Genomic DNA, 22,456 nt, shown 5'->3' with positions numbered 1-22,456 from the left:
AATAATCCACATAATTTTAAGTTTCAAATAGACATAAAATTTTTACAAGCAAAACTTTCTGCTATCATATTTAACTGATAGTTTAGTAATCATGATTGGCTTTTGTTTTTTTTTTAACTTATTTTTATTACAAAGTCAGATATACACAGAGGAGAGACAGAGAGGAAGATCTTCTGTCTGATGATTCACTCCCCAAGTGACCGCAACAGCCGGTGCTGCACCGATCCGAAGCCGGGAACCAGGAACCTCTTCTGGGTCTCCCACGCGGGTGTAGAAACCCAAGGCTTTGGGCCATCCTCAACTGCTTTCCCAGGCCACAAGCAGGGAGCTGGATGGGAAGTGGAGCTGCCGGGATTAGAACCGGCGCCCATATGGGATCCCAGCGCGTTCAAGGGGAGGACTTTGGCCGCTAGGCCATAACGCTGGGCCCTGGCTTTTATTGATTTTTACATATAAATATCTTATAGAACACCTTTATAAACTATGTTTCCCCAATATATTTATGTTAAACACACAATTCTTTTTTTTTTAATTCTTTATTTTTCACAATATAGTTCATTAGGCTCAGGACATTTCCTTTCCATCCTCCCCCCATACACACTGTTTTCTCTTATATTGTAACAATAGTTTAGTTCCTCAGCAACAGTCACAACTCCAGGATTGTTATTTAAGTATATCCTTGTATTGTAGGTATAGAGAATGGTATACAGTCCAGTAATCTATTGTCAAGATATATGTAACAGTTTCATTGGATGTCCATCTTTTGTTCAGAAGTAGAGATGTATATTGCAACATATCTCCGATTCATGGTATACTCGTCTCCATTATACAGATATTCTAGATAAATATATGTATATACATGTTTACCTATATAACTATTGACCTTGTATTTTGAATGAAGGTTGCCTGTATCAGACAGAACATATATTTGTCCTTTTGGGACTGGCTTATTTCATTAAGCATAATGGTCTATAGTTGGGACCATTTTGTTGCAAATGGTAGAATGTCATTCTTTTTAATAGCTGGGTAGTATTCCATAAAGTAGATGTACCAGTTTCTTTATCCACTCCTCTTCTGATGGGCATCTGGGTTGTTTCCACGTCTTCGCTATTGCAGATTGTATTGTTGTAAATATAGGGTGATAGATCACTTCATAAGCAGATTTAATTTCCTCTGGATATATTCATAGGAGTGAGATAGCTAGGTCATTTGGCAGATCAAGTTTCAGTTCTCTTATCACTCTCCATACTAACTTCCACAGTAGTTTTACTAGCCTACACTCCCACCAACAGTGAATAAGGGTACCTTTCTGCCCACATCCGTGCCAGTAGGTGTTGTTAAATCCAGTTCTGAATGTAGGCTAATCTTGCTGGAGTTAGGTGGAACCTAAATGTGCTTTTTATTTGTATTTCCCTGATGCTAAGCAGCTTGAACACTTTTTCATACCTGATGTCTATTAGCCATTCTGAATTTGTTCTTTTGAAAAATGTCCATTTCCTCTGCCCACTTCTTCACAGGTTGTTCGTTTTGCTGTCATTGAGTTTCTGAAGCTCTTTGGAAATCCAGGATAGTAGTCCCCTATCAGTTGCATAACACATACTTCTTTATAAAAGTATTTGTTAACTTTTTTTGTTGAGGAGGTGGAGAAAAGTGAGGGAGGAGTAAGATTTCAAAAGAAATCTTCAGCCATAGGGATATCTACTTAGCAATAATTTCCTTTCATAAAAAATTACAGGTTTACAACTTCAAAACATACCAAAAGTGCAGTGCATCAATTCAATTTTAAAAAAATCAGTTGTGCCAAATATATTACTTGGGTAGCAAATTTCCTTTCCTAAAAACACTCAGATTCACACATCTGTTACACTTATTAAATAATGTTTGCAAACAGTAACCAGCAAAATCTTTAGCTTAATAATTTCAGATCTGGATTAAATAGTGGTGGTACTAGTATCTAAAAAAAAAAAAAATCCAGTTTACTTATTCATCAGTAAATTGGAATACTTGATAATACCCCCAGAGACTTAGCGTATAGATGGGAGGATTGACAATTTTACTATGTACCTACTTTACTTAGTTCCTTTACAAAGCCAATAATGCATTAGAACTTGCTTTTCACACAGATGTTTTCAGCTGAACAAATCATTGTTACCATACCAATATTGAAGAATTGACCATTTCTGAAATGAGGAATCTCTTGACATTAGTATTTCTTGGTTACGGTGCTTAGTCTTGGTATTATTCAGCATTTGTAACAAATATGGGAGAATTAAGGCAGAAGAACACAGCTGATTCCCTCAGCAGCTTATCCTCAGCTAGTCTGAAATTGTTGCGGAGGCTGTACAAAGGGCAGCTTTGCTGGCTGGAGAGGAGGGTCATGCCTGGGACCAACATGGGGCATATTAAGTGAGATATCAGAATCCTGGGGCCCACAGCATCTTCTCCAAGTGTATCATCAATGACCACTGCTCATGTTCAAATGATGCCATTCACTTGCTATGTCTCTTGGCTGTATGTGGATCACTTTTCCTTATTAAAAGCATCTAAGACTAACTGGACGATAACCTACTCAGTCTTTGTGAACTCTCCATTGGAAAGTTTTTCACTCTTAGGCTCGTTTTCTGCATGGCCATTGCGCTTGTCTTCGGTCATCTTCCTCACATAGTTAAGAGGCCCCTTCCCTTCAAAGGAGGATGGGTTTTTGAATGAGCCTCCAATTCTATCCCACAAAGTGAAGTACTGTCCAAAGTTGTAGTCAAAGTACATGTGGTGGTCTGTGTGGTGAGCGGAGCCATTAATAAATGGTTTTAACACTTTGGGGACACGGAAATCACCATCATGAATGGAAATCGTCCAGATGTTAACCAAAACGTACAAGCCTAAATAAACCACCTTGTGCAATGGAAAGACAAAAGGGTATATATGGTAAGGTAGACTCTGAAGGAAGCCATCCACAGGGTGAAAGGCATGACTTGCGAAGGGAGTGGGAATCTTCCAGATATGATGAGGCTTATGGATGTGCTGAAGGAAAAAAAAGGACACAGTTAGCAATGTAGACTCTACCCTGTGCTATAATGCAATTGCTTTCCATGCTTGTGTGGAAATGACCTAACTAAAAATTCCCTTTGGATGGAGCAAAATTACTTTATAAAATGCCCTTCTTTACTCTGAAATGTTGACAATTTAAGATCCATAAAGAATATGAAAAAATATCCCTGCTGCTTTGTTCTGGTTATGGCTACTCAGGCATTTACATAGCTAGAGGAAATCCTTAGACATAAGAACATACTTATACTCATATATTGCTGCAAAGCATAAAATTTTTTTCCCAGCACAAGAAAGACCTTACCTTATATACCAGTCTGTGATGAAGGCCTCTGTGAATCCAATAGATAAGCATGTCAGTGAAAAACAGGAAGGATATAACACTGAAAATCAGTTGAAACCAGCCTAGAAAACAGAGAACAGCACAATCAAGATTTGGCTCTCAGGAATAGAGCCCACTTAAACAAACAAAGTGTATTTACTTTTCATTTTTTCCTTTGAAAGGTACTGGGCGGGGGCAGCGGGGAGAGTGGGGTGGGGAAAGAGATACCATTCCAAGATGCCTCCAATAGCCGGGACTGGGTCAGGCTGAAGCCAGGAACCCAGAACTCACCAGACATGACGGACCCAAATACTTGAGCCATCACCTGCTGTCTCATGGAATACACATTAGCAGGAAGCTGGGCTTAGAAGCAGATATCCCATGGAATATCCTGTACCCTGTGACCACCCCAAAAGCTCACGTTGTGCATGTCCATCCCAGCACAAACTGGTGTCCTAAACTCAAAACCTACAACTTACCTGTTTTGGCCAACTCAATCACTCTCCCCTGACTCCTTGGAAAATAGTTATTTCTTCATTTTCCTCTCATAATAATTTGAAATGTCTAAGAACAAATCCTCATTAAATATTTATAAGAGAAAAATATTAAAAACCAGAATATTTATAAAATAAATTTTATAAAAATATTTATGAGACAGAAAAGGGCACTCGTGAAATATATTTCTTATTTAAATCTATGTACATAATGCCAATTCATTATTTCCTTCATATATTTCTACATGTTATCTCCCTGCCTAAAACTTTATTTTCCACTAAATACCTTACCCCATTATTCTTACGTTCCTCTACAACCTGGCTGCTTTCTCAACTGTCCTCCACTGCCTTCATGCAAACTATTCTATAAATGTAGACTAACCAACTAACTTTGTCTTAATTCACAATCCTGCTCACTTTTCAGGAGCTAGCTACTTCATCACCACCACATGGGACTTCTGTCCCTTCTAAATAGCTAAAATGTTAGCTGGGTTCTACAGGCAGCAAGCTTAGGCTCGGGTTGCACAGCCACCAGCTACTTATAGAGTAACCTACGTAAGTTACTAGAACTGTTTATCTAACTTACTTGCCTATAAAAGGAGTATAGTAACATGAGGGTACTTGAAAATTTTCATGGAAAATGAAATTAAAACATTAAGTTTAATTTAATGCAGAAATTTCTGAAATAAATGCAGTTTGTTTATAACACATGCTTTCCATGAACTTATCAGATTCTGTGTAATGCTTAGATCTGAAACTCTTTTTTAACTTAGTCTTTAATTCCACTTTCCCATGAACACTTTGAAATACCATCATAGTACCTGTCTCCAAATTCTTACAGAAAAATAAAAGGATCAACATGTGAAGAACTTAAGAACTGTTGGCTAGCACATACAAAACTCAATAAATGATAATTACTATTGTTACTTTCTATGTACTAGAAGGATGTATTATTTCACAAAAGTTTAGTTATGAGGATTGGTTAAAATAGAACCAGGAAACAATAGTTTAGCGAGTAAAAAAATCATTGAAATAAATAACTGACATCCATCCAATAAAAGAGAATCAACATGCTATGCTAGCATAATTAATATTCACTGACACAAAAATTTAGCCACAAGAAAAAATATAGTCCAAACTAGCATGCATAGCATAATATGCTAATATAAATATAATATAAACAACATAATAAATAATGAAGAACACAGGCATAAAAAAGTAAAAGGCTGCGTGTCAAAAGACAAACAGCTTACAGGTAGCAGGATAAAGGAACTCTAATGAAAAATCTGCATTTCGTGATTTTCAGGAATAAGCATGTACTACTTAAGTTCAAATTCAATAAAGATAGAAAACATGGGACTCGCACTGTGGCCAGTTCAAGTGTCAGCTGCTGACGTGCCTGGGCAAGCAGTACAAAGTTTACACGGGAGACAGCTCTGGCCACTGTGGCCATTTAAGGAGTGACCCAGGGAACAGAAAATGTTTCTCTGTCTCTCCTTCTCTTTTTGTAAATCTGCCTTTAAAATAAATAAATAAATAAATAAATAAATTAATTAATTAAGTCTGTGTAAAAAAAAGAAAAAGGTAATAGAAAATACACAAGGGCTCATCTCCGATCATTTAATTGCCAGCAGCCTTTAGACTCAGTTCTTTAAAGCCAGTCTGTATGCAAACCCCTCTCCTCTGACAGTCAGTTTACTTACCACTTGGGAACTCCCCTACGTCGTCATACAACTTGCTGTAACCTCTCAGCTCCAGCAGGAACAACGAAACAGTGGGAATACTTATCCATGGCAATGACTGGACAGTAAATTTAATCTCCCGATAGACTTGATTCTGCAAATAAAACAATATTTCCAATACTTAAAAACCACACGATAAACAGAGCTAATATGAAGTGGCAAATGAGAAAAACGTTGCTTTTTGTGTTGAGAATTTTTAAAATTCTGAAATTTTTTATCCTTCCCATGTAATCTGTATTTTTCTTTCTTTTTAAAATGTATTTAATGCATTTTTAATGTATTTTTATTGTAAAGGCAGATTTGCAGAGAGGAGAGAAAGAAAGATCTTCCATCCACTGGTTCACTTCCCAAGTGGCCACAACAGCCGGTGCTGAGCTGATCCGAAGCAAGGAGTCAGGAGCTTCTTCTGATTCTCTCATGCAGGTACAAAGTCCCATGCCTTTGGAGCATCCTCTACTGCTTTCCTAGGCCACAAGTAGGGAGGTGGAAGGGAAGTGTAGCAGCCAGGACATGAAGCAGAACCCATATGGAATCCCAGCACATGCAAGGTGAGGACTTTAGGTACTAGGCTAAAGTGCCGGGCCCCATAATACGTATTTTTTAAAAGATCTATTTATTTATGGGAAAGTCAGAATTACACAGACAGAAAGGCAGAAATAAAGAAAGAGAAAATTTCCATCCGCTGGCTCACTCCCCACATGACTACAACATCCAGGACTGGGCCAGGCCAAAGCCAGCAGCTTCATCTAGGTGTCCAGCGTGGGTGGTGGGGGCCCAACCATTTGGACTATTTTCTGTTGTATTTTGTTTGCTCTCTCTTCAGTCTATTAGCAGGGATCTGGATTGGAAGAGAAGCCATCTGGGACACAAACTGATACCCATATGTAATACCACTTTTGCAGTCAAGGACTTTACCTGATACATCACAATGTTGCACCCAAAATCTTGTATGCTTATGCAATAATCATTTCTTTCATAATTAACTTCCATCCCTCAAACTACCTTTTACCCCCAGTCTTTGGAATTCTAAATAACTGAAATAGAAAAATGGTTCTTGGTGCAGGCCTTGTGGTAAACAAGGCTAATGTACTGCAATGGGTGCCAACACTCCTGACCAGGGACTGAGTCCCACATCCGTTTGCAGTCCAGCTTCTAATCAATGCCCCTGCAGGCAGCAGGTGGTGGCCTAAGCCCCTGGGACTGTCATCCATGTGGGAGATCTAGCTGGAGTTCCTGGTTTCAGCCCACTCCAGTCCTGACTGCTGCAGGCCCCTGCAGAGTAAACAGGAAGTGAAAGATAACCTTTCTTCTTTCTCCACCTCTGTCTGTTTCTCTGTCCTTGTCAAGTCAGCCATTCAAATCAATAATGAACTGCCAAAGTGAAACTGTTAAATGTATCCTGGTAACAGGATGCTGCACGTGTGCCATTGTCTATACCTATAATATCAGGATGCACTTAAATAGCAGCATGATGGGCTTATGATTAGTTTTGAAGGACTATGCTATTGTAATAATATAAATAGAGAAATCAGTGGGGGGGGGGGAGGAAAGAGAGGAAAGCCCTGAGTCTATAGAACTGTATCACAAAATAAATAAACTTTTGTAAAAACGTGCAAAAAAAAAGTAAAGAAAAAAATAATAAAGAACTTTGCCAAGTTTGAATTCCCTCTCTAATATTTATTTCAGTTTGTGCAAGTTAAACATATAAAACTTTTTTTTTATTAATTACATTGTATTATGTGACATAGTTTCATAGGTACTGGGATTCTCCCCACCCCTCCCCAAACCCTCCCCCCATGGTGGATTCTTCCACCTTGTTGCATAACCACAGTTCAAGTTTGGTTGAGATTCCCTCATTGCAAGCATATACCAAACATAGAGTCCAGCATCTTATTGTCCAGTCAAGTTCAACGGCTTCTTAGGTAGACCCTCTCTGGTTTGAAGACAGAGCCAGCAGAGTATCATCCTGATCAATTAAAAGCTCCAACATACCATCAGCAAAAATTTACATCATTATGGAATTAATTGACATAGTAATGAGTAACCAACATAAACATAAAACTTACATAAATACGTACAATTATTTCTTCATAAATGTCAAAGAAATTCCCACCTTATGTATATAATAAGATTCTAAATATATAGTTTTTTATAAGTTATTCATATATTTATTTAAGGTAATGGAAGCATATAAATAATCCATTTGGAGCTGGCTTAAAAAACTTGATTTAATGGTTATATGAAACCAGTTCAACCTGAAAAATTTCACAAATAACTCATACTGTTCTTTCGAATGTAACTCTCAATGGAAAATAGGCACAACAATGTCTCACCTTCAAAAACTGTGGATGCTTCATTAACGCATGATCAAAGACAAAATAGTAGCTCAGGGTTGCACAGACGAAATACAGGATGTAAGCACCGAGGTTTGTCACGATCAGAAGGCTAATTGTTTGCCGGAAGATGTCATCCTCTGGCCAAGAGGCTGGGTAGACATAGGGTGTGAAGAAGTAGTAATCTGCAGCACTGAGAACGAAGTCCATCGTTGTTCCTGGACAGGGAATGCAGAGTCACTCACCAGGGGTTAGCTCTTTAAACCACAAACTCAAGTCGCCACAGAAAGCAGGAGGGACAACTGCAGAGCAGGGAGAAACTGCAGAGCAGAGAGCACAAGAAGGGAAGAGAGAGAGAGAACAAAGGATATGGGAGTGCAGAGAGAGTGTGGAGAGAGAGAGAGTGCAGAACAAAGGGAAGGCAACTTTATAGCCTCTAGGTGGGTATGGGAGTGCAAGCCCAAGAGATTGGCAGTTGACTGTAAGTGGACACCAGGGATAAATGTCTCAGGGGATGGCGAGTAGGGCCCTCGGGTACGGTGTCTCCTAGCACAGCAGACTGGCAGAGAGTACAGTTTAAACGTAAAGATCAAGACGCTTTCTTAGGCAAGTGAGCCCAAAGGATTCAAGGTGGTGTCGGGTCCAGGATGGTGGGGTCTGGTTAGTCTTCCGTGTCACTGAGTTGATCCTTACACCAGGCACACCAGCTTCTGGGCAACAACCTTCAGAAGAACTAGATACCAACACTCATACCTGCTCCTGTAAGAAACCCTAAATGCTATCTTTAGAGCCAGATTTCATGGGAAATCACCCCTGGATCTCTGCCAACGGCCTGGTAGGCATGGCTCAAGGCCTACCTGCCCAGGCCCTGAGGCACAGCTTCCAGTCCTGCGTGCACAGCATGACCCATGACACAAGTGGAGGATCTAAAGGGATAAATGTGCCTTCTAGCCAATTACAGTGTCACTGTTGGGCGGGAAGGGGTGGAGGGGACTGTCAGGAGATGCCCCCCTGCCTCCTCTTTCCTATTCTATATAAGCCTGTAACTTCTTCGCAATAAACAGACATCCATCACCGGTTTGTCTCCAGTGGTTCTTGCAGCTGAAGAACACCCTCGCCTCACCCCTCAGAGGTCTCAGGGCTTGCTGGCGGGAATTAACCTTGAGAAGATTTGATCTACATACCACCTCTAGTCCAATTCCCTCATTATACCTTGGGATACTAAAGCGCACTGAGGGAAACTGAGGCATAGGACACATCCCACCCTGGGGTGGCAAGTGGTATAAGCCCAGCTTTGACTCCATGTCACTACTTCCTATTACTGGCTAAGCTAACACAGCCAGTGGGGGCCTCTGGCACTCAAATGGCTTCTTCCTTAGCTGAGAGTTTCAGCTGCAGCTCTCTCCTCCAAGGACTAAACAGTTCTGAGGTTTCTGTTTCAGGGCTGAGACCTAAGATGAATTTTCCAAAAAGATTCGGGAGCCTCCATCATGGCCACAAGGAGTCGAGGACAACCTGTTCTTGTGGCAGGAGAAAGGCCCGCCACTCCCAGGGATGGAATAGAGAGAGAAGTGTTCTTGGGAATAAGAAGCGGAATACATGTATATTTCTCCCCCTGATCAATATTCTAGATCAGGGGCTGGCACAACGTGGCCTACTGGCTGAATGCAAGAGACGCTATTGAAGGAAAGCTTATTGGAACACAGTGTCGCTTGGACACTTGCTTAACTGCTCTAGGCTATTTTTCTTCCACAAAGGCAAATTGAGTCACATGCAACCAGTGTGACCTACAAAGCCAAAAGGACTATCCGCTTATCCTGTGTCAGAAAGGGTGACAACTCCTGCTCCACATGATGCACTTCAGGAAAACTTAGTAACTCAGTACCTACCTGAGTCCATTCCAAACTCAAGGGTCCTATTACAATACAGGTAAGCAACTCCAGGGTCAGCTTTTCATCCTTTATGATGGACTCATTACTCTCTGCATTATTCACAGTGAAAAATGTGTTCAGCATTCTACACCAAATCACTGAGACTTCTGAACAACCAAAACCTGTGAGATTCTGAAATTGCCTACCCACCTTATATTTCACCTTATATTGGGCTAAGCAAATACAATTTATGAAATAAAATAGCCTAGAGGAAAGGAAAATTATTTAAGATGTACATATTTGAAAGAGTAACAGAGAGAAAGGAGAGACAAAGAGAGAGGGAGAGCCGGGTTGAGGAGGGGGAGGGGACAGAGAAATCTTGTACCTGTTGCTTCACTCCCTAGATGCCCCCCAAATCAAGGTAAGGCCAGGCTGGAGCCGGGAGCCAGGAACTCCATCTGGGTTTCCCACCCCGGTAGCAGCAATTCAAGCTGTGGGGCTGTCACCTGCTTCTCAAGGAACATGGGAAGTAGACATGGCAGCTTTGGCTGTAGTACCACTACACCAGCTTCTCTTACACTACTTAACAGCTTTGTAACCTATCCCCCTCACTAAATCACATATATTTATAATGTTAAACTGATTTTGGAAGCACAATTGTTATGGGTCCAGCACAATGGCTAAATCAGCTAATCCTCCTTTTATAAGCGCCAGGATCCCAGCAGCTCCCTGCTTGTGGCAAGCAGTGGAGGATGACCCAAAGCCTTGTGATCTTGTATCCACACAGGAGATCTGGAAGAGGCTCCTGGCTCCTGGCTTTGGATCAGCTCCAGCTGTTATGGACACTTAGGGAGTGAACCAGCAGATGGAAGATCTTCCTCTTTGAGTCTCTTTCTCTCTATAAAGTCGTCCTCTCTGACCAAAAAAAAAAAAAATCTTAAAAAAACAAGCAACAAAAAAAAACCTACCCATTTTTTCTCTTCCATCTTCCTTACAAAAAGTAGCATATATTTACACTGTGACATTTCTTTCTTTATGTGTGTGTGTATATATATAATTTTATGTCTACCTCCTGGATCTTGTTCAATCTGTATAAAGAACAATGTCACCCTCTGTTTAACAGCTCTCAGACACCACCCACGTACCATTATATTAAGGTTGGCTTTTTATCATTTATGATGGACTCATACCTCACTGCCTTAATCAAAGAGAAAATGCGGCTCTTGTAATCTTCATGCTTTTCGCTCCTCAGTCTAGATACTCTTGATTTAAGTATTATTTTCAGGTTCTATGATTCTTTGTTCTGTCAACACAAGCCTGTTGCTCAGCTTGATGATTTCCAATGCATTTTACTGTGTTTTTCAACTTCCAGATTTCTGATTCTTTTAAAAATGATTCTATCAGTTTATACTATTTAATTTGTGGGAAATAGCTCATACTTTACCTATTTAAATACAGTCTTCTTTCTACATATTTAATAGCAGCTATTTAGTTTTTGCTCAGTTATGCCCCACATCCTTATATCTCAAGGACAGCTTGACTCATTGTCCTTTCTGTGCAAATGAGCTATGCTATCGCTGATTCTTTGTGGGCCTCATTGTTTTCACAGAAAACAGCAGGTTCCCTGTGTGCTGGCCCTGGGGTTTCATGCTGCTGCAGTTGTTCAGTGAGCAACTGTCCAGAACTAATCGTCTAACACACCTGTTCTTACTGTTGAGATGCCTTAAATGCCTTGAGCCAAAGAGCCTCCCACCTTTGTTGGTCTCTAGTTTTACCACTTTTAATGGGAATTTCCAACTCTGACCTTAGCTTTCCACTTCCTGCTTGCACGTACCTTGAGGGCAATTATGCAGGACACGCAGGGTCTTCTCCCCTCTTTCTGGGTATGTGCACAGCCTTACCCTTGGAAATCATTTTAGATTCTCAGAAAAGTCAGAACTTTTCAAAACCTCTGATTCCTTGATGTTTTTGCTTATCCTGTGCATGTTTGAGGGTGCCAGGGCAGTGTGTCGAGTTTGGGAGCTGACTGATGCCAAGTGGTCTCAGTGCCTCTAGAAGCTGTAATGTGAACATGGATTGTTCTTGACAGACCCACACACAAAGGGCCAGCTCTAAGAGAATCCATAAAGAGGAAAAGCCTTGAGAATGAACATTCAGGGACCTGTTAGAGGGCCCCAACAGTGGCACACCTGTACCTGGGACTTGGGAGAAGCTGTGTTGCACACCAGCTTTGTCCCCTCTCTAGGTGGGTAAGTTTCTGCCTGCTGCTGCAAGGCTGTTAACTGGGGAAAGACGAGCAGGAAAAAGAGCAAGTTAAATTGCCACCAAGCTCAGGGCCAGCACATCGGCTCAACTGCCTAATCTTCTATCTCCAAGATCCTATATGGGCACCAGTTCACGTCCTGGCTGCTCCACTTCCCACCCAGCTCCCTGGGTTGTGGCCTGGGAAAGCAGTAGAAGATGGCCCAAAGCCTTGGGACCCCATGTGGGAGACCAGAAAGAAGCTCCTGGCTCTTGGCATCGGATCAGCTCAACAACGGCTGTCGTGGACATGTGGGTTAAACCAGTGGGTTAAACCTTTTCTCTCTGTATATCTGCCTTCCAATAAATCTTTTTTTTAAAGATTTATTTATTTTTATTACAAAGTCAGATATATATAGAAGAGGAGAGATAGAAAGATCTTCTGTCCGATGATTCACTCCCCAAGTGAGCCACAACGGCTGGTGCTGTGTTGATCCAAAGCCAGGAAACCAGGAACTTCCTCCAGGTCTCCCATGTGGGTGCAGGATCCAAAGGCATTGGGTCATCCTCCACTGCTTTCCCAGGCCACAAGCACGGAGCTGGATGGGAAGTGGAGCTGCCGGGATCAGAATTGGCACCTATATGGGATCCCGGCACGTTCAAGCGGAGGACTTTAGCCGCTAGGCCATGGCGCCGGGCCCAAAAGTAAATAAATCTTACAAAAGAAAAAATGCAACCAAGCTCACTGCTCTCACTGTGCCATTTTCTCTCAAATAAATATTCCTAGGATTATTACAGATCTTCCATTTCTAGTGTTGGCTTCTTTGCTTTGTTCTGAGTTCATGTTGATAACTTTCCTCAATTTGTGTTGCTTTTATAAGAGAGCCTTTAGGAGGCTCTTGTTCTGCTAATGGGAAGGCAAGACAACACCTTCTTTCTTTCTCTTTAACAGTGAAGTACATACTTACCTTTTTTTTCATACTTAAAAGTACGAACTACTTAAAAAAAAATAGTTACTTGCTTATACAAAAGAGCTATGCGGAGATCTTTCATCCTCTAGTTCACTCCCCAGATGTCCACAATGGCTGAGGCTAGTTCAGGCTGAAGTTAGGAGCCAGGAGGACGATGTACCACACACCATTTTGGGGTACATGGGTGGCAGGGGTGCCAGCATTTGGACCATCTTCCACTGCATTTCCCAGGCCATGAGAAGGATAGTGAACTGGAAATGGAACATCCTGAACACAAAGCAACACCCATACGGGATGCCAGTGTCACAGGTGTCGACTTTATCTGTTATGCCACAACACTGAACCCTAGCTTACTTCTTCAAATGTTTGGTAGAGCAGGTAAGATGCACTCTGTAGGGGAGTGCCTGGGTTCGAGTCCCATCTCTGCTTCAGAACCAGCTTCCTGCTAATGTATATCCTGAAGAGAGCAAGTGTTAGCTCTCTGTCTCTATCACTCGGCCTTTCAAATAAAAATAAAAACTTAATTGCAGCTTATTTAAATGATAATTTGTGCAGTAATTTTAAATGTAATCACATAGTTTAACAACTGATAGACTGGAAAAATTGCCCTCTGAAAAGTCCACCAATGTCATCTGTCTTATTAACACGTTTCTGCATAAACAATTCGTATTTAGATAATCATCATGTCTTGAGTGATGTTCCCATCTGTGTTCACAACCTATGTAGCCACTGCTGTCATCACTTAAGTTCTTATCACTATTCTCATGCTTCTGTGTGTTTAACAATATTCTAGCAATTTCCCCGAGAAATGCCTTATGGAAGCGTCACGATCAGTGGTTTAGCATTTCTTCATTTTCAATTTTTCCTGTTTTATTTACAGTATCAGCCATTAACTGTAAGGTGTAATTAATGCGGTTAGATATCCCCTTCTCATGAGTGACAGAAAATTCTTCCAAAATCTGTGGCTCAGTTTCAAACTTCATTGTCGGCCTACAATGTTAAGCACTTAGATTAATGCTTCTTTAGCAGCATTACTTCAAGCATGAAGTCATTCTGCAAACAGCATCATTATGACTAACCTCTTACAGAACGCTCTAATTCCCCAACCTCTGCTAACTGCACAGATGTACAAGGTAACATTCAACTGCTCCCAGATACAACACTCCTTGTTGGAAAAGGCTGCTTTCCAGTCATAATGGGGAGAGAGAAAATACCCCAAATCCTACTTCTATACAAAGTAGAGGAGACAAAAATATAAAAGAATTTTTGATGAGTAACTTGAATTTTCAATTATCTTTTGCTACACTTCTAGATCTTTTTAGGTACATGACTTCTTAAGCTTCTGCATCCTTCCTTCTAACAGTAATACACATCTCTGGTAGTTCTTTCTCTATGCTAACTTGTTGCATGACCAGCAAAGGCAGTCACTGGCATATCTGCACTTCCACATGTCAGATTCACTTAAGGAAAACATGGTTAGGACCTACATTTTCTGTCCCATGTAGTGTTTTCCTATTTTCCATTGCCACTTCCTATTTCCTCATTGCCACTACAAAAAGGGCAGGTTGAAGCCAGCAGCCAGGAATTTCATCATGGTTTCCCATGTGGGTGGCAGGAAGCTAAATCAAAAGCAGAGAAGCCAGGATTCCCCTGTGGAACACCTGCAGAAGCTTGTCATGCTGTGCCACAATGCAGGCCCCGTCTTTCTACTTTGTAACTCACACTTTGTGATACTTGCTGCTGGCTCCTTCAGCAGGATGCTTCAGAGACGTCCTAAGTGGAAGCTCCTACAACTCCACACTTTGTGCTATTAATCATGACAGATGTTTCCAAGCACTCTCATTGTTACCCACCCATCAGGCTCTCTTAACCTGTTCTCAGTATTTTCATATGTAATTGAATCCAAACGAAATAACAAAGCAACCAAAAAGTTAGACTGTCCCAGTGAACAACAGGCAAAAATAACTGGCAGATGCACCAAGATACAAAAGGCACCCCAGTCAGTAAGACTGAGAATTTGCCACCAAATGAGTTTGAGTGTTGAACTTGGTACATATAATGACCCTGTGGCTTTCTGAGCGTTCCAGACTTTGAGGTTGTGACTCACCTACCACTGCGTAAACTTTTACAAGCAAAAGAGGAACTATATTTTTAACTCTGGTAGATGTGGCTAAACTTCTCCATAAGGAAGAAATATTGTGGCTAGTCCCCAAGCAACACTGGACAGTACCTATTCTCTTCTACCTTACCAAGAGTTATTATCATCAAACATCCGCAGAGTCGCCAATCAAATGAGAAAGACAGGAATCCCAGTGCTTACTTAATTGCATTTACCTTATTACTGGTGAGGTTGAGCAGCACCTCAGATATTTAAAATAGCACTTTTCAGTAAATTATATGTTTTTACTATTGCTCATCTTCCTACTGGGCTTTTAGTTTCTTCATAAAAATTATATTCTAAAAAATCTTTTTGTGGATTAGAAAATTTTTTATTTTGGTTTATGATGTGCTTTGCCTAATATATATCACATCTTTCTCACTTTGTCAGGGAAAGAAAAATCCAATTAATGTTAAATATTAGCAAATACCTTCCACCATATATGCCAGTGCCGATTCCTCCAAATGGCAAGCACTACACTAGGTAATGAGCTTCGGAAGACAAGAATCATTCCTAAAGGTACTGAAACTGAAGAAACACAATTACATCAATATGACAAGTGCTGCAACAAAGGTGTAAACATATACATATTCTGTGAGGTCAGAAAGACGACATATCCATGTCATTTACTATAAAAGGCTTCATAACAAATATGACATCCAATGTAGGCTTTGAAGGGCACTGTTGAAAGAGGGAGAGTCATCTGAAGAAATAACTACAGGGTGTCACTGCACGCTTCTGCCTCAGTGGGGATGGCTGGGGAGTGCATCAGTGTAATGGGGAGGAGGACAGGCAGCAAAAGTTAGGGGACAAACCTGCAGGTAGACCACTGCCTCCCTAAGGACGTTAGACCTTCTCTACTGCAGAAGGCGGGTAGAAGTGTTTTTGAGCAGAAAGGAGGTATTATTTCAACCTGTATTTCCCAAGAATCGATGCATTTGGAATATGGAGTGTTGGTAGATGAGCAGGGAGAATTCTTCCTTTGCTCTGGCGCAGTGCTAGCCAGGAGTAGACAACTGAACCTCAGGAAGTTGCTCTGAAAACAGTCAAACACACTGGAGATTTAGCAGGCAGAAGTAATCCCACAATACTTGGATAACACCCAGATCCTGGAACATGAAGGTGGAGAAATCTAGGATGACTATGAAGTTTAACCTTGCTTGAGTGGATGGTGCTGTTAGCATAGCTGATATAATAAGCACAGGGAGTGCCGGAAGATTCGTGCAAGAATACAGGGTGGGTAGGGAATCATGGGCTCAATTTGGGGCCAAACTGAATTGCCTGTGGCTCATCCAGATGCCTAGGTACAAGCAGCAGTCACATGTTAATATGATACCTGAAACTGAAAAGCAAGGCTAGGGATCAGGACTGTGGCATGGTGGGAGTTGCCCTGCAGTACCTCCATCCCATTTGGTTCAAGTTCCTGTTGAGCCACTTCTGATCCAGATGTCTACTAATGCGTCTAGCCAAAGTGCTTGGACCCCTTCTGCTTGCACCCATGTGGGAGATCTACAAGAGGCTCTGGGCTCCTGGTTTTGACCTGGTTCAGCCTCAGCTTTTGCCATCTGGGGAATGAAATGATGAATGGGAGATTTCCCTCTCTCAATTTCTCTCTGTATTTCTGCATTGCAACTAAACAAATGTTTAAAAAGACAAGAAAACAAAGTCTAGTAGACAGACAGTAGTTGAAGTCACAAAGAGTGAAGACTGTCAAGAGACAGCAGAGTAAAGAAAGCACACAAATACCATGAACACGAAGTGGAAAGGTCATTGCTATGAGATCCCAGTCAGAGCTGCTGCACACAACCTACCTGCTGACCTTGACTGCCAAAGTGCCCTCATTCAATATGATTCCTAGGATGCTATGGTACAGCCAACAAAACCCAGTCATGTGCTAAAAATATTCTTCATTCAATCTTTAATATCAGCAAGTAAAAACCTTAAGATTGTCCTTAATTTCAAAAAGCTCTTTCGTTTGGCTTTTGTCTGAAAACCGTGCTTGCTCCTGTGCTACTCCTCTAAGTGTAAAGCTGTGCCAGGAAGGCAAGAGGTACTGCACCCGTCTGCAGGTGGCTGAGACACTGACAAACTAAACCTGATCTGAACTCCATCTCGATAAACTCTCTGTTGGATGTGGTAATTAGGCACTCATGAATACATCTGCCACTTTAAAATGGAATTAAAAAAATTTTCATTGGAGCAAAAATGTTTGAAATCTACATAGGAGGGTCTTCAAAAAGTTTATGGAAAGCATGTGTTACGAAAAAAAAAAAATCACACATGGATTTCCATTTTTTTGCACCAAAATGTTTTAATTCCATTTTAAGAACTTTCTGAAGTATCCTCATACTGCTATACACTTTTGACATCTAATACATGAACTACATGAACTCTGCAATCAGAAGAACTCAAAATGGCAACTACATTTGTTCAGTGAGCCCATCTCTGTAAAATGGAGGTAACTCACGTATGCTGAAGACTTGCAAGTTTTAGAGACTGGGGAGTCTTCTGACAGCACCAGACACAGGATGAAGCTAACTAGCTAGAGCTACTCACTACTGTCCTGGCAGCCAAACTGGAATCCCAAGCACTTTTAGATAAAGTGAAACAGGAGCAAGCAATGAACCGGTCACAGGTAACATTATGATCTCCCCAATACCAGCTATGATGTTACATACATTAACTCCTTTAACCTTTTCAAGAAACCACAAAGGCAGGTATTCGAATTACCTGTTTCTTACAGATGAAGTAACCAGGCACAGAAAACTTCCTGCTCAGAATTACATAGTCAATAAATGGTGGAGTCAACAAAAAGCGCACACAGTATGCCAGTAAGCTCCGTGAACTTTTACCAAGTGCTACTGCCTTGCAATCACTAACGCTTCAACGCCTTAAATCTCTGAATTCTTATTGGCTCCAGCAGCTCCTACCTTTGCGTACAGCTTTAGCAGGTCATTCTCCCCCGAATTCAGAGGCCCCACAAAGCCCCAAGTACCACTGCTGAACACAGAAGCCTTCATGAACTCCATTTTACTTTGCAGGGGGACAGAAACAACAACAACAAAACAAAAACCTCTTTCATACGGATAAAAACACCATAAGGTTTAGAATGACCGAGTCACCTATTACCTTTTGGCTTAACTTAAAAAGTAGAGATAATTACTGAGAACCAGGTGTTACTATTTGAAGTGCTTTTTTGGAATAACCTTGTCTGATTCGCACATATTATCTTCACAGATAGGGAAGCTGAGGCGAGGAACATTAGTGCAGAACTTTATTCAATGACAGTGATTCAACAGTAGGCACCTGTCACACTACGTTATCTTTCTAAGTGTTACCTATCTAGATAAGGACTCCCGTGTACTAGCTCCACGGTAATTACATTACACAATACATGGGAAAACACTTGGCAAACGACCACGGAGGCAGGTGTTTATGACTTATTAGCTTTGCATCATTCGAGCCTGAACCGTGACGGCGGATCAGTAACACACTCGACCACCACCAACTTGATCCATCCAGGCTTGCGCAGTACTGAGCAGTTCTTCAGCCCAGCCCCTTTGAAACACTCCTTCCCTCCACGAACCGAGGGAACTCTGTCGCCAAGGAAAGCGCGAGTGCGGGTGGCCAAGCCTCCCGCGGGGGGCCTCAAACCCTGCACGTGAATCCACGTGCCTCGTCTCTCTCCGGCCCGGGCCTCCCCTCCGGCCCTCAAAAGCCAGCGGTGTCCTCTGGCCGCGCCCCTCCAGCCAGCCCAGGCCCCCGCGCGTCCTGGGCGCCCTGACACTCTGTCCTAAGGGTTGCCCCGGTCCTCGTCAGCGCGAGGGGCCTCCCGGCTTTCGGACATGCTCCCAGCCTCTGCCTGCCCAGTTACCTGGCAGCTAGGAAGGTCCAGGCACGTATCCGACCCTTCCCACCTGGGTCCAGCCGGGCTGATGTGTCTACATCCCCTCTGTCGGCCTCTCCGCCCCGCGGCCGGCTGGAGCGCGGTCCCCCCACGTTCCGCTGCCCGTCCCTACCTGGAGAGGGTGCGCCGCCGTTCCCCGCTTGGCTGGCTACCTGGGCCGGGCGCAGGTTACTCGCGGGTGGGCGGGGCCGGGCCCGGGCGCTGAGCGGCAGCTCGCCCGGCCAATCAGGGGGCCGCCGCATAAGCTGATATGACGGCGGATCGCGCGACCCGGCGGGACGGGGCCCTGCGCGGTCACGTGGGCGCCGCGCGCCCCGCCCCGGCCCCTCCGAGCTGCTGAACGAAAAGGAGGGCGGGAACCGCACCGGCCGAGGAAGGCGTTTTCCAGGGTAGGTTAGTGTTTTGCTTTTGTTAAAACTGGCCCTGAGTGTCCGTGGCTCGGAGGCGTGCCAGGCGGCCTGACGTTATTTGAGCGAACATCCCTTGCAAAATGATGCTAGACCTTGAGGAAAGTATGACAATCCCTTAAAAAGTGCCAGTCCGAAACTTTCACGAGCGCGAACCAGGGAGGTACAAACGTCTCAGGCACTACTGCTTTTTTTTTTCCCCCTACCATGGACCTGCCCTTTTGTAGAGCGCTCAGACTGTCTAAAATCTAGCTAAACCGGTTTAGGTGAATGTTGGAGTGGTACTGAGATGAGATAGGTTGTTCAAGACGCACATGACAGCACTTTGGCTTTAAAGACCCGATTGGTTTTTATTGGGGTTTCGTGATTTGGGGCAGCATCCCATTCTACCCAATACAGTGAGAGAACCCTGTGGGTAGAACCTGAGGTTGTTGATGAAACAGGCAGAACTGGGGTGTGGATGAAAGGAAAGCCCAGAACGAAGATTGCTTTCCTGAAAGGGGACTAACTTGTAAACTGGGTTCCTTCCTTGCATTGCTGTGGATTTTCTCATTTTGGAGGGTGGGGAGAACTGGTCCCCTTTAGAGATCGGCTTAATTAGGACCCTCAGTACAGGTGACTGCAGTCAGATTTGACCTGGACTGCTAGGACCTGATACTGGGGACAAGTCCGGAACAGTGGGCATGCAGCATTAAACATGAATTACATGGTTACAGTTACAAAGCAAGCTTTCTGGGAGCTTTCAGTGCATTCAACCTGTGGTTGTCAGCATCCTCTGGGGATTGACTAGAAATGTAAATTCTTTGGACCTTCTTTATTGGAAATTCTGGGAGGCCCCACTGAATGTGTTTGAATAAGTCCCAGAGTGAAAGTTTGAGAGACATTGCTCTAGTAAACATGGCTGATAAGAAAATCTTATTAGTCATTCAGTGTATCTCCCTCCAAAGTGACTAATCAAAAAAGTTCAGGGAAATGGGAGATGGCTTAAGTTTGGCAAGGATAATTTCTACTTCCTGATAGCATCACCAAAAGTGCTACCTTGTAAGGAGACGTTATTAGGGTCCAGTGATTACAGCCTTCTAGTGAGAGTCAAACATCTATTGCTTTCCTCTTTTCTTTATTTTTAATTTAATTTTATTTGAAACTCCAAGTGATGGAGAAAGAGATCTTCCATCCTCTGATTCACTCCCCAGATGGCCGCAATGGCCAGGTGTGGCTAGGCCAAGGTCAGAATCCTGGTGCTCCAAGGGCTCTCCCACGTGGTGGCCAGGACCCAAGCATTTGTGTTGCTTTCCCAGATACCTTATCAGGGAGCTGGATTGGAAGCTGAGCAGCCCAAACTGGCGCGTTGATATGGCACGCTGGCAGTGTCATAGTTCAACCTGCTGTTCCACAAGGACGACCCCACCTCCTCCTTTCAAAATGACATTCCTTCTTTTTCCACCTTGTTATTCTTATGCCATCCTATACTTTTGAAGTTAAGACTTCTCCATTCATTTCTAGGAAAAATAGAAGTTAAATAGAAGATAGTTAACTTTACAAGGATTCCATATTTGTGGCTGCCATAGGATAAAGCATGTAGTCTAGTCCACAGATATTTTCTTCTCCTGGTTCTGGGCAGCCAATGTTTTGGACTGAGTTCTTCCACCAGGCCCTCAGCAAACCAAACCAAACTCAAATGGCGTCATTGATGTTAAGTGCTATATAATTAAACTGAAACATAGAAGCAAGTAGATCCCAGACAGTTGTCTTGAAAAGATTTATAGCAGCTTGTTGAAAAGCTTGAGTCATCAAAATGATGATTTGCCTTCTGCTTAATGTTTGAAAGAAAAGTAATCCACAGTATTCTGATCTTAACCAGTCTGCTTTTTTCTGTTGTCCTATTTCCTTGTTACTAATGTTGTAAAGAAAAAAAAAAAAAAAGCTGTTCTGTTACACCCAACGGAGCATTCACGGTTTTATACAACGGAAATGCTGTCTGATTTAGGAAATCTAAACAAAAGTCAATTAGATCTTTCAATGTTATTTGTACTTTTATCTTTTGATAATCCCTCTACTTGAATTAATTTCAGATTTGGTATAATGGCTTAAGATAATGCTTGGGACACCCATGTCTCATTTCAAAGTCTCGGCTGCACTTGTGATTCAGCTTGCTGCTAAGGCACACACTGGGATCAGTGGGGGATGGACAATAGTGCTGGGTGCCTGCTGCCCACGCCTGAAACTGGGAAAGAATTCCAGGTGCCTGATTTTGGGCTGGCTGTTGTTAGTATTTGAGGGGTTAAACCAATGGATAGAATATTTTTCTATCTTCCTGCCTTTCAAATATAATGAAAATATATTAAAGAGAAGATTTAAAACATGCACAGGCAGTTCTCTTGGACGTTTGGAAAGTAGGAGCTCACTGGGCCTTGGCTTCTGCATGGTGATAATTGCCAAAAGTCTGCTGTTCCTTTGGATAGTACAGTTCAGTAGAACCCTTGTTCATTGTTGTATTCCGGCCTAGCTAGGCTATATTATTCGCTGGCAACTGTAGGCAGATGAATGTGTGCTTCCTGACCCAGTGTATTTGGGTGGAAAGGCCACTTTACATAGTAAATAAATTATGTATATGAAAATAAATCACAGAAATGATGTTGAGGCAGGCATGATCCAGTCTGCCTTTACAAAGACTTTTCTGATAATTAAAGTTTGCATTTTTATGGGGGTATGAGGTTGAATAAAGTTAAAATACTGTAAGTGGGAGCAAGTGCTGCTGGCATAACAGGCTCATCCTCTACCTGCTGGTGCTGACATCCCATATGGGAGCTGCATCGTGTCCCAGCTGCTCCATTTCCTGATCCAGCTCCCTGATGATATGCCTGGGATAACAGCAGAGGATGTCCCAAGTCCATGGGAGACCTGGAGGGAGCCCCTGGACTCTGGCTTTGGACCAGTCCTGCTATGGCCTTTGCAGCCATTTGGG

General features: G+C 42.5%; 1 protein-coding gene across 3 annotated transcripts; it reads right to left on the bottom strand.

Annotated features, from left to right (window-relative positions):
- Positions 1-436: 436 nt before the first annotated feature.
- Positions 437-19,287, bottom strand: SC5D (sterol-C5-desaturase). 3 transcript variants are annotated; one of them, XM_058664013.1, is made up of 5 exons: positions 19,197-19,287; positions 7,937-8,154; positions 5,565-5,697; positions 3,350-3,450; positions 437-3,021 (listed from the first exon to the last, which is right to left on the bottom strand). In XM_058664013.1, the coding sequence occupies exons 2-5, from the start codon at positions 8,144-8,146 to the stop codon at positions 2,566-2,568; spliced, it is 900 nt and encodes a 299-aa protein (XP_058519996.1). In that variant the 5' UTR covers positions 8,147-8,154; positions 19,197-19,287; the 3' UTR covers positions 437-2,565. The 3 variants fall into 3 exon arrangements, with proteins under 3 accessions (XP_058519996.1, XP_058519997.1, XP_058519998.1); XM_058664014.1 differs by lacking the exon at positions 19,197-19,287 and adding an exon at positions 19,052-19,190; XM_058664015.1 differs by lacking the exon at positions 19,197-19,287 and adding an exon at positions 15,993-16,052.
- Positions 19,288-22,456: the final 3,169 nt, after the last annotated feature.

The sequence above is a fragment of the Ochotona princeps genome, chromosome 4 (genome assembly GCF_030435755.1).
Source record: "Ochotona princeps isolate mOchPri1 chromosome 4, mOchPri1.hap1, whole genome shotgun sequence".
Classification (NCBI taxonomy): domain Eukaryota; kingdom Metazoa; phylum Chordata; class Mammalia; order Lagomorpha; family Ochotonidae; genus Ochotona; species Ochotona princeps.
Note: the sequence above shows the minus strand (reverse complement) of the source record. Positions and strands in the feature narration are given on the sequence as shown.